General features: G+C 47.0%; 1 protein-coding gene across 1 annotated transcript; it reads left to right on the forward strand.

The window, feature by feature from the left end:
• Nucleotides 1-419: 419 nt before the first annotated feature.
• Nucleotides 420-9,581, forward strand: LOC142291376 (tubulin alpha-1 chain-like). The gene is made up of 5 exons (XM_075335847.1): nucleotides 420-550; nucleotides 2,966-3,188; nucleotides 7,423-7,571; nucleotides 7,840-8,520; nucleotides 9,207-9,581. The coding sequence occupies exons 1-5, from the start codon at nucleotides 548-550 to the stop codon at nucleotides 9,498-9,500; spliced, it is 1,350 nt and encodes a 449-aa protein (XP_075191962.1). The 5' UTR covers nucleotides 420-547; the 3' UTR covers nucleotides 9,501-9,581.
• Nucleotides 9,582-13,318: the final 3,737 nt, after the last annotated feature.

Here is a 13,318-nt window from a genome sequence, read left to right on the forward strand (position 1 = left end):
ATGAACCACCACAAGCCATGAGTGATGAATTTCCATCGCTCCCCACACACCTGCCCTGTACACAGGAGAATGTTCTAGCCGTAGTGACCCGAGTCACGCTGTGACAGGAGCTGCACTGAGGCGCAGACATGGCGGCAGGCTAGGCCCGCTAATGTGCCGTGGGGACTGTGGTGTCAGCTCTCTACAGCAAGGACACAAAGCTGCTCAGCCCTCTGCTGTAAGGAATGTCACCCGGACACACAGCGCCACTGGCCACGCCCCCTGCGTAGTACAAACGCACCAATCTCTCGCCAGTGAAAGTCGCCAGTAAAAGTTTTCGAAACATTTTCTATCCAATCACGTTTTGGCGTTCTTCCCGGTTGACCAATGAGCGCCGTATACGCCCTTACAGCGACTATAAAAGCAATTACTTTGCCGGGAGTGAACAATTGCTGTGTTGGCGGAGACCCGTAGCGCGTCTATAGTCAACGGAGCGGTTGTCGTCTTCCCGGACACCTACTCTTATCTGCAGCTTTGTTTGTTGTGTGGAACTTTACGAATCCCAACCATGGTAAGAAACCTGTCGGAATGTGGCCGTCTGTGTGTGGGGATTTGGCGCCAAAAGGGATTTTTTTTCCTAGTGACTAGTGGTTATGTATGTCTGTCAGCTGCGTGGTGTAGGCTTAGTACGGCAGAGACCGTGAACCCGCTGTGCGCACGTACATGGCGGCGGCAGGCGCTGCCGGGCTGGGTGGTGTCCGCTCTGCGCAGGATCCCGCGGACGGGCTGGGTGGAGTGGTGGCTCTCGCTTGATACTGGGAGGTGGACTGACTAGTTGAGGGCGTCTCCGCCCAGAGACTTGTACATCAGGCTTTGTGCCGTGAGTCAGGCGGAAGTTGTCCTGTGCTGTCACCGGGGGTGTGGGGAGATGGCAGGCTGCGTCAGCCTCCCGGTGCAGTGAGCGGAACATGGCGGCTGCTACAAAGTGCCTGGGCTGTGACGTGTGCGCCAGCGACCAATCAGCTGCCGTCTTCCGGCTCCGCCCCTTCTCGGGGCAGAGAGTCAGGAATTCTAGGCTGTGGCCGAGGTTTCGCGCGTGCGCCATGGAGGCTGCCGTCACCTGTAGAGCACCTGACAGGCTGTGGTTCCAGGCTTTGCTACAGCTTACTGCATGACTTTCCAAATTTAGTGACAGGTTCAATAGTAGCTTGGGGAAAGCCTGTGAGGTTGGAGCTTCAGCCTGACACTACTTTTATCCGGGGTGTACAGGCAGGCTTCCCTTTAAGTGCCAACTTGAGTGGGTACATGGCTGCATGTATGTGATTTGCATATGCACTGACTGGACATGTAAGCGTCTGTGTAGACAGTGAGACTTGTAGGCAGGCGATTACATACATGCGGTCATGAAAATACCTGGGAATCTTGACCCTATGCATACTGTCACGGCTACGAATTCTGCAGCCTTTGCTCTCAATCCTGTTTGACCCTATTGGGGTATGTGCACACGATCAGGATTAGCAGTGTTTTGGAAGCAATGTATTTTTGCTGCAGCCAAAACTATTTCTATAAATCCCATGGCCACTATGCTTATTCTAGATGCGCTGTAAACTGACCCGCGGCGTGGCTTTCCTTGCCGCAGCATGTCAATTTATGCTTGCGGGGGAAAAAAAAACAGTGAAAATAAGCTGATCTCATAATCATGTCCACGGAGGCGCTGCGTTCTACCGCTGAGAACACTAGCGTCTCCACAAAGAGGCATGACGCAGTGTCTCCTGGTTGTGTGCACATACCCTTAAAGTACAATTTGGATTTTATTCTCCGTCCATATTAGTTGTCCTATCATGTAAAGATTCTTTAGCAGCTTCTGTTAATGGAAATATACTATGAATAATTAGTATTAATTAATGTATAGGTGACCAATGTAAATCAGTTGACAAAATGTACTTTTTAATTGGGTAACCAGAGAACTTGTATGACAAGCTTCATTAAGTAGATTAAACGTATGTACTGTGTGGTTCTATAATCAGTCAGATTTACCTGTGGCAATAGAATATTCTGTGCTGTTAATGAGTCCCTTCCAGTAAGGCCGGAGTCACACTTGCGACTGACTTGCGTGAGTCTCTCATCAGCATCACCTGGCACGGGCGAGCACACTCCAGACAGGAGCATCTCCGCTGCATAGAAGTACATGCAGCCGGCCCGCTCCTGTCAGGAGATTGTGCGCCAGTGCCGGGTGATACCGATGCGAGTCATTCGCAAGTGTGACTCCGGCCTAAGGCTTTTACTCCCTAATATCTCCCTTTTTATAAATGTGCCGTGGGGACGTGCTTCTGATCTCCAGGTTCCCAGCGCTTTTCTGTTCACTGTTCTTCAGTGTTGCCTGTGTGAAGTTAGTTGTTTCATGTGAGATTTGCATTGAGAAAGCGACTTTTGGTCCATACAATACTGTGTGAGCTGGCTACGCTTATTAGTGGTCATAAGGCTCCGAAGAGGATAGGACTGGCGCTGGGAACTGTAACAATCTGTGTTCAGTACGCATTTACACTCATCTACCCCATATATTATGCATGTTGAAGTGGCAGATATGGAAACCAGGAGAGTTTGAGCACATCCACATGAGGGAGTAGAGAATAAAATATCTGTTGGGAGTGCTTCAATTAATAATACATTACACAATCCAGTTTGTTGGATGCATTTTATATCGTTTCCTTTAGATAGTACTGCCATATTCCACAGCACTTTACATAATCACTGTGCCAATTTGAGGCTTGCATACTAAATTCCCTATCTGTACGTCTGGAGTGTAGGAGGACACTCACAAGAACATACAATCTCCTGGGTGGGATTGGAAACCAGGACCCGGCACTGCAATGCAACAGTGCCAATCACTGAGCTGCTGTGCTGCCTCCAATCTTCAGCACATGTACAAAACACGAAGATTTGTTTTTGCCTCTAAATGTTAAACGTGTATGTATTTTCCTTACAGCGTGAATGCATTTCCGTCCATGTGGGACAGGCTGGAGTTCAGATTGGTAATGCCTGCTGGGAGCTATACTGCCTGGAGCATGGTATCCAGCCTGATGGCCAGATGCCAAGTGACAGGACAATTGGTGGAGGAGATGACTCTTTCAACACCTTTTTTAGTGAGACGGGAGCTGGAAAACATGTTCCAAGAGCAGTGTTTGTAGATCTTGAATCTGCAGTAATAGGTAAGTGTTTGGTTTATAGAGTACTATAATTAACATTGGAGGGAGGGTAGTAAATGTTAGCTGCCCATCAAGCCAACCCCCTCTTTAATTTATTTTTTTGATATCTGCTATTTGTATATGTGGTTTAAAAAAAAACCAAAAACACAGCCCCATAGTACTCATCACAGCCAGGGGTCACGTGATGGGGACTGAGCGTACAGCGATAGCGCTGTTCACAAGTAGAATTGGAAAAAGACTTTTTTCAGCTTTAAATCGATGTGGCCACTAAATATTAGTGGACCGCCTTTTTAACACTGATTGTAGGGGAGATTAAATGCTTAAAGGTAATCTGTCTCCAGGATTATACATCCCAATCTGAGAGCAGCATGAAATGGGGATAATAATAATAATATTTATTCATTGATATAGCGCTGTTAATTCCACAGCGCTTTACATACAATGGCAGCTGTCCCCATTGGGGCTCACAATCTAAATTCCCTATCAGTATGTTTTTGTTTTTTAATGTGGGAGAAATCCCACAAAGACCAATTACAAACTCCTTGCAGATGTTGTACTTGGTGCGATTTGACCCCAGCACTGCAAGATTACAGTGCTAACCACCAGTGGCGTAACTAGAGTTTAATGGGCCCTGGTGCAAAATTTGGACCGGGCCCTCTTCTCTATGTACACCGACACTTAGGGCGGCTTTGTACGTTGCGACATCGCACGTGCGATGTCGGTGGGGTCAAATCGAAAGTGACGCACATCCGGCGTCACTTTGGAGATCGTAGTGTGTAAATGCTAGATGATACGATTAACGAGCGCAAAAGCGTCGTTATCGTATCATCGTTGCAGGCTCCGACTTTTTCATAATTATGCTGCAGCGACAGGTACGATGTAGTTCCTCGCTCCTGCGGCTGCACACATCGCTGTGTATAACGCCGCAGGAGCGAGGAACATCAGCTTACCTGCCGCCGGCGGCTATGCGGAAGGAAGAAGGTGGGCGGGATGTTTACATCCTGCTCATCTCCGCCGCTATTGGCCGCCTGCTGTGTGACGTCGCTATGACGCCGCATGACCCGCCCCCTTAGGAAGGAGGCGGGTCGCCGGCCAGAGCGACGGTCGCAGGGCAGGTGAGTGCATGTGAAGCATTATAATACATATAGGTGCATTCTAATGTATGAAGGGTTATGTGGGACCCTTTATACTATATAGAAGGCTATGTGGGGGCCAATATAGTATTTGGAAAACTATATACAGTACAAGGGGGGGGACAAAGATACAAGCATGGGATGGGAATGTTTTGTGCTGAGGGAAAAAGGCGCTTTCCCTCAGCACCCAGCTTTCCCATGCTCTGCTGTACATCTCTCTGCACCCAGCTTTCCCATGCTCTGATATGGGAAAGCTGGGTGCTGAGGGAAACCTGTATAGCAGAGCATGGAAAAGCTGGGTACCGAGGACAAGATGGATATCAGAACATAAGAAAGCTGGGTGCTGATAGAGGGATTTCAGATAATGGGAAACCTGGGTGCTGAGGGTAAGAGCCAATCCTGTACCCAGAGTGTCAGTGTCATTATCCCGTACTCTAAGGCGGGCTTTGCACGTTGTGACCTCGCAAGCCGATGCTGCGATGTCGCACGCGATAGTCCCCGCCCCCGTCGCAGGTACAATATCTTGTGATAGCTGGCGTAGCAAAAATTATCGCTACGCCAGCTATCACAAGATATTGTACCTGCGACGGGGGCGGGGACTATCGCGTGCGACATCGCAGCATCGGCTTGCGAGGTCGCAACGTGCAAAGCCCGCCTTAGAGTACGGGATAATGACACTGACACTCTGGGTACAGGATTGGCTCTTACCCTCAGCACCCAGGTTTCCCATTATCTGAAATCCCTCTATCAGCACCCAGCTTTCTTATGTTCTGATATCCATCTTGTCCTCGGTACCCAGCTTTTCCATGCTCTGCTATACAGGTTTCCCTCAGCACCCAGCTTTCCCATATCAGAGCATGGGAAAGCTGGGTGCAGAGAGATGTACAGCAGAGCATGGGAAAGCTGGGTGCTGAGGGAAAGCGCCTTTTTCCCTCAGCACAAAACATTCCCATCCCATGCTTGTATCTTTGTCCCCCCCTTGTACTGTATATAGTTTTCCAAATACTATATTGGCCCCCACATAGCCTTCTATATAGTATAAAGGGTCCCACATAACCCTTCGTACATTAGAATGCACCTATATGTATTATAATGCATTTCCCATAGTTCTCCATGTATTATAATTCACCCCATAGTTTTCCATATATTATACTGCACCACAGTCCTCCATGTTTTATAACGCACCACCATAGTCCTCCATGTATAAAGTAGCCTCCATATATTATAATGTAGCCCCATAGTCCTATATGTATATTACAATGCAGCCCCATAAACCTTCATATTGTATTATGCGGCCCCATACTCCTCCATGAATAATGCACCCATGTAGTCCATGTATAAGGTGTCCTTCATGTTTATTATGCAGCCCCATAGACCTCCATTTGTCATGCAGCCAGCCCCCTCAGGGTCTCCATGTGTCATCCACCGCTGCCCATCCTCACTTCTGTCCTTGTTCCCCCGTGGCTCCGGTCGGCGTCCTCCTGCGCTCTGTGCTTTCACCACACACAGCAGTCGCACAGGAGTGACGTCACCGCGCAGGCACGGGGGAAGACTGATGATGCATAGAGTGGCGCCTGCTGCTCTATGCAATATCAAAGCAGTGTGCGGTGATGGGAGCGCTGTGACGTCACCACTGACACCAGGCAGGGGGGCCCGGTGTCTGGCGGCAAACGGGTCATATAGGGGCCGCCGTGCCGCGTGGTCTGCGGCAGAACAGCGCAGCTCCTCTCACAGAAAGGAGCTGGCTACTGATCTGCCGGGCGGCTGCGGGCCGCTAACCTCCCGGGCCCGGTCGCGACCGTGGTAGTTACGCCCCTGCTAACCACTGAGCCACCGTGCCGCCCTAATGGAGACTTATTCCAGCTCTGTCACTTGACTGAATTTCTTGCTATCATCTTGGGGATATCGCTGTTCTATTTGCAAGTCCTCTGTGTGGTGAGCTTTCAATAGATAGGCCTTGTTTCAAAGTAGCAGCCAACCTCTTTACAGGGACTTTAGTCAGCATCGTGTTCAAAGTACAAGCGTCTGTCCATTATGGTGTTGCCAAACACTTAAATACACCTTCCCACTATACCCCCAAAGTGTTTGATGATTCCATGATGCAAAAGCGCCTGTACATGGTTTGAACAGTTGTTCTTGCTGATACCTGCAGATTTAAAAGGTTGTTCCCATCTATTAGATCCTGTCCCGATGTAGTAGGTGTAATAATATTAGCAAATACTTCCAATTAGAAATGTAGTATAGTTCTCCTGATTCATTACGTCGCTTTCCTCCTTCTTTAAGCAGTGCAGGACCTTGGGTATCTATGGTTACAACCACGCATATAGCCACAGTTAGCTAGTTGCTTGTGGTCGTAACCATGGATACCGAAGGTCCTGCACTGCCCTGAGAAGGAGTCAAGCGACATGGTGAATAAGGAACTATACTATGTTTCTAATTGGAGGTATTTGCTAATATTACACCTACTATATATTAGGATAGGATCTTCGAGATGGGAATAAGCCATTTAAAACTCCTCTAACGGTCTGTGTATTGCAGGGGGGGGGCAGCCTCCCAACTGTTGTACTTCGACAGCCTTCAAAACAGAAGGATCCGGCTGTTGCAATTTCAACAGTTCCTTTTTGTTATGGGGCTGAAAGGGGTGTTCTCGTGTTTGAACCTTAACTTCCTGGTACCGCTGTGTTCTGCCCAGATCCTGAGAATCGGAGCATAGAGGAAGCGATGCGGTCTGCTCCTGACAATTGCCCTTTAGAACCCTTAAGCATGCACAATAATTTTCTACTGGTACATATCCATGTATTTATCTGAAACATGGGGACGCAACACAAAGCACTTTTCGCTCACAAGTCCCTTCATTTAACTTTTGCAAAGTACTGACGGTGCTGGTCTTCCAATCTGCTAACATCTGGGAGCATTGATTTGCTGCAACAGTAATGTGCCACAAGAGGACAAGTTCTCCATGTATAGACTGGCATGTTCTGATGGGGGAGGATGGGGGGTAGAGAAAGAGGCCCTCATTTCCTACAGATAATGCAAACTTCACAATTTGTTCTTCTGATTTGTTCTATGTATATATCAAATTTATTTTTTTTTTTTTTTTTTAGATGAGGTCCGTTCTGGAATTTATCGTCAGCTTTTCCACCCTGAGCAGCTTATTACTGGCAAGGAGGATGCTGCTAACAACTATGCTCGTGGGCACTACACTGTTGGAAAGGAGATCATAGACTTGGTGTTGGAAAGAGTGAGAAAGCTGGTAGGTATACCAGGCTGTCATTCATATGCACAATAGGACTGGTCTTCTGTCTGAATATAAATATTCACACTGCAGAATTTGCCCGTTACTTGTTGTGAATGCTTCCATAGACAGCTTTGTGAATGACATTGACTGTAATTCTCACTAAAACAAAACAGCCTTTTGGATCAGAGTTGATTTTTGGGGTCACATTCTTTTCATAGACCTTTAACGAATGAAGTGGTTCTGGAAAATTTCAATAGTTAACTTGCTGCTTTTTGTTTTGCAGGCTGATCAGTGCACAGGTCTTCAAGGTTTCCTGATCTTCCACAGCTTTGGCGGTGGCACTGGCTCGGGTTTCACTTCATTACTCATGGAGAGACTCTCTGTAGATTATGGCAAAAAGTCCAAACTGGAGTTTGCCATTTACCCAGCACCACAGGTGTCCACTGCTGTGGTGGAGCCATACAACTCCATCCTGACGACACATACAACACTGGAGCATTCAGATTGTGCCTTCATGGTTGATAATGAAGCAATCTATGATATCTGCAGACGGAATCTGGACATTGAGCGTCCAACATACACCAACTTGAATCGTTTGATAGGCCAAATTGTGTCTTCAATTACAGCCTCTCTACGTTTTGATGGAGCACTTAATGTCGACTTGACAGAATTCCAAACAAATCTGGTGCCATATCCCCGCATCCACTTCCCTCTGGTCACTTACTCTCCTATTATTTCTGCAGAAAAGGCTTATCATGAGCAGCTTTCTGTCTCAGAAATAACAAATGCCTGCTTTGAGCCATCAAATCAAATGGTGAAGTGTGACCCTAGACATGGTAAATACATGGCATGTTGTATGCTGTACCGTGGAGATGTGGTACCCAAAGATGTGAATGCTGCTATTGCCGCTATTAAGACGAAGCGCACTATACAATTTGTGGACTGGTGTCCAACTGGATTTAAGGTGAGTCATGGTTATTGTTTATGGTATATTCAGGTTACCAAGTTTACTGCTCAAACTGAATTAAAGGGGCTGGTTTGTTTGTTGTTTTTTTTTTTTAACTTTATTCTTATTTATTATAAATTTCCCTATGGTCTCTGTGTATATGATTGGTGGGGTTGTAACACCCTTGCCGATCAGCTATTACCAGCTGGTGCCACTGCAGCATCTGAACTTCAGCCAGCAGTTTAGGCCGGTTTCACATATCCGGCTTTTCGCCGGTTTGGTGGATGTGGCGCATGCCAGTACAGTGTATACAGTACAGTGGCAGCGCAAAAAGCGCCGGTCACATGCTGTCATGTGACCCGGAAGTTGCGGCGCTGCCACAGTACTGTATCGTACTGGCGTGCGCCGCATCCGTCAAACCGGTGAACAGCCGGATATGTGAAACTGGCCTTAGACCCAGAGACTGTTGTGTGCTATAGAAGTGTTGTTGACAACTCCTTTTTAACAATTTGGCACTTATCCACAAGGATTGATCTCTTGAAACTGAGGAATTGATGCAAAGAGTATATTGATTTCATAACTTTACTATCATGGATTGGTACTATACACCTGATGCTAAGACTTATTTTCTCTTTTGTGTGCTGTGACATGTATAGGTACATTTTTATGGTTAAAAGTATGTAACTTATAATGTCTCTTTATAGGTGGGCATAAATTATCAACCTCCTACAGTTGTTCCTGGTGGTGACTTGGCAAAGGTACAAAGGGCAGTTTGTATGCTAAGTAATACCACAGCCATAGCTGAGGCCTGGGCACGTCTGGATCACAAGTTTGACCTGATGTACGCTAAGCGTGCCTTTGTGCATTGGTATGTGGGTGAAGGCATGGAAGAGGGAGAGTTCTCTGAAGCACGTGAAGATCTGGCTGCTTTGGAGAAGGATTATGAAGAGGTTGGCACAGACTCTGTAGAAGGAGAGGATGACGGCGAAGAGTATTAGTGTTGGCAGAAGTGCCCTTTTAAATGGCAATGTTCTAATTCCTGTCATAGCTGCTTGAAATAAAGATTTTACTCTTAATTATGTAGGCTGTAATGTAATACATTTTGCTTGTGTTATAACACTGTTGTATAAAACATTCGTTTATTTAAAGTACCCCTATAATATAAAAGTTTATATATCCAATCACTTCTATCAATCACTTGTGCAGCCTGTTTTAGAATTTGCAAGCATGGAACAGTTGCACTGCATAGCTTTTATGCACTGGGTGATGGAGCAGTGTGTTGCAGCACTGGCTTCATTATAGGTATATGGTGGCATCTCCTTCAGTCTCCAGCAATTTTGGAAGCAAAAATAACTTGCTATGCACACTCCTGCACTATAATTAATTTTACATTATTTCCCTACCCCCTCTAATTCCCAAAGCCCCCCAACCCCAACAACTTGACCAGAGACATAAGGGTATGTGCGCACGTTGCTTTTTACCTGCTTTTTACCTGCTTTTTTGCTGCTTTTTCTTCTGCGCTGTTTAATGCCAAAATGGATGTGTTCTTCTATTCAAGCAAAGTCTATGGGAATTTGGGTTTCTTGTTCACACTATGTTGTTCAAAATGCTGCCTTTTTGTGGCAGAACTTTGGTCAAAAACTCAGCTTTTCAAAGAAGCAACATGTCAATTGTTTTTGCCATTTGGGTTTTGCACTGCAAAGCTGAGTTTTTGACCAAAGTTCTGCCACAAAAAGGCAGCATTTTGAACAACATAGTGTGAACAAGAAACCCAAATTCCCATAGACTTTGCTTGAATAGAAGAACACATCCATTTTGGCATTAAACAGCGCAGAAGAAAAAGCAGCAAAAAAGCAGGTAAAAAGCAACGTGCGCACATACCCTAAGAGTGCAAACCTTTGAATTATAATTAGTGGTGAACGAGTATTACCATGCTCGGTACTTAAGAACAGATGGGTGTGACTCATGCACAAAGGAAGTCAATGGCAAACTAGTGTTTTGTTGTTTTCTTTTTCTCTTCCCCTGAAGATTTCAGGAAGTGCTCAAGCCCCCATTGATTTCCATCATGCTCGAGTTGTGCCCATCTTGACTGCTCATTATGACTACTGAGCGTGCATATTAGATCAGCTCTCTTCAATGTTTACATCCAGCCTCTCCTTGAACTAATACCTATACAGCTCTATTCAATATATAGTGGCTGCTGTGAAGGACTGCAGAAGGTCTCTTTACTTCAATGTCTGTTTAAAGTACTGGGTTTGGTATGTCAGTTCGGCACATTAGTATGACAAGAACAGCTCTGCACCCTTGTAAATGGGTACTACTGCAGCAAAACTTTAGAAAGTGCTTTTCGAAAATTAGTCAAGGCACAAAAGCATTGCATAAAATCCAGTGTTAAGAAGTGATACACTTCTCACTTTTTTTTTTTTTTTTTTTTTTTTTTTTTTCATTCGTAGTTGCAACAGGCAACATGATGCCTATTCCACCCGTTTACCTTACATATAGCAAACCTCCAGCCCTGATTATTCACAGAAAAACCCCCCAGGATGATTTAGCACTCACTTTGACATCAGTAGTGCTGCTCTACAGCAATTTTAAGGCTGACCTTGATCACCATGATAGGAGAGCTGGAACAATTGGTATCATAAACAGAAGATTACACACATGTTCATAACAAGCTGAAAAAAGTGACTTTAAAAGGAGAACAATTTCTGATCTAATAACTTGCCTATGATGGGCTTCCCAGCACATATCTGTCTAAAATCTCAACTGAAGCTACCAGATGTACTCTGTATTGCTAGAAAGCGTGGGGTGGAGCAGATACATTGCCTTAGACCACTCCCTACTCAGGTTTTAACCCCTTCACGACTTTTGACGGATATATCAGTCGTGGTGCTTAAAAGACCCATGACTGATATATCCATCATGGCAAAATCGCAGCCCTGGTGACCACAATCTGTTTTAAAAAAAAAAAAAAAAAACCCTGTAGATTTGGGAAGGAGAGGACCTGTACCTGACCTCAGGAGGGGTGGTGTCTCCTCCCCAGATCTATGGAGGCTGTGATTGGCTGACGAACGCCGCTCAGCCAGTGTAATGTTTCAGGCATTGAAAATGGCTGAAACATTTGAAATCAAGCTATGATCAGTGCAGCTATAGCACTGATCATTGGCTGGAGCTGGGTGACCTTTGCTGCACCCTCCCCCAGCTCTGATTGAAGAGATCTGCCTTGTGACCGATCTCTCCAATCACCGTGTATCTTAGGGGTGCTTCACACACAGCGAGCTCGCTGCCGAGATCGCTGCTGAGTCACGGTTTTTGTGACGCAGCAGTGACCTCATTAGCGATCTCGCTGTGTGTGACACTGAGCAGCGATCTGGCCCCTGCTGCGAGATCGCTGCTCGTTACACACAGCCCTGGTTCGTTTTCTTCAAAGCCGCTCTCCTGCTGTGACACACAGATCGCTGTGTGTGACAGCAAGAGAGCGACAAATGAAGCGAGCAGGGGAGCAGGAGCCGGCATCTGACAGCTGAGGTAAGCTGTATCCAAGATAAACATCGGGTAACCAAGGTGGTTACCCGATATTTACCTTAGTTACCAGCATCTGCAGCTCTCACGCTGCCTGTGCTGCCGGCTCCGGCTCTCTGCACATGTAGCTGCTGTACACATCGGGTTAATTAACCCGATGTGTACAGCAGCTAGGAGAGCAAGGAGCCAGCGCTAAGCAGTGTGCGCGGCTCCCTGCTCTCTGCACATGTAGCTGCATTACACATCGGGTTAATTAACCCGATGTGTACTGTAGCTATGGTAGGAGAGCAAGGAGCCAGCACTCAGTGTGCGCGGCTCCCTGCTCCCTGCACACACAGCTGTGCGCTGGTAACTAATGTAAACATCGGGTAACCATACCCGATGTTTACCTTAGTTACCAGTCTCCGCAGCTTCCAGACGGCAGCTCCGTGCAAGCGCAGCGTCGCTTGCACGTCGCTGCTGGCTGGGGGCTGTTCACTGGTCGCTGGTGAGATCTGCCTGTTTGACAGCTCACCAGCGACCATGTAGCGATGCAGCAGCGATCCTGACCAGGTCAGATCGCTGGTCGGATCGCTGCTGCATCGCTAAGTGTGAAGGTACCCTTAGACCGGTGATCTGTAGGTGTTCGCTCTCCTCAGCTTCTGTCTGTGGAAGCTGAGAAGAACGACTCCTGCAGGTGCCCATCTGTAAGTCACAGCACCAGCTCATCCGCTGCCCTCTTTCTGCTGCCCCTGCATCTGCCACCCTACTCCCCCCATCTGCCACCCCTCTCACCCATCAGCCGCTGTGCCCCTGCATCTGCCCCCTCCCCGATCTGCTGCCTGCTCTCTCCTATCCTCTGCCCTCTCTTCCACCTCACCCCGTCCCGGTACTGCTGCCTTTTCCCATCTGCTGCGATCCTGCTGCCTAGATCCATCCTGTAAGGTAGCTATCCCCAATCTCACCAAACCCCCCCCCCCCCCCCCATCCTCTGCCGCTCCTGCATTTGTTGCGCCCTCACCCATCCTCCACCGTTCCTCTAGCCATCGCCCACCTCTCCCATCCTCCGCTGCTGCGCCCTCTCCCATCCTTTTTTCCATCCCACCCAGTCCGTCGTCCAAACCACAACCCCCCCCCCGGTTTGTTTGTTTATTGCAGCACATGCGTGCTTGCATCGTGATTTTTTATTTTTTAGTTTACAGAAAAAAAAAACCAAAAAACTACAAATAAACTTAGTTTAGGGCCACTAAAATGTATTAATTATAAACTACAGGTTTTTGTTTTTTTTTTTTTGTTTTACTGAATGTTGTAAGGG

This window comes from Anomaloglossus baeobatrachus, chromosome 2 (genome assembly GCF_048569485.1).
Source record: "Anomaloglossus baeobatrachus isolate aAnoBae1 chromosome 2, aAnoBae1.hap1, whole genome shotgun sequence".
Classification (NCBI taxonomy): Eukaryota; Metazoa; Chordata; class Amphibia; order Anura; family Aromobatidae; genus Anomaloglossus; species Anomaloglossus baeobatrachus.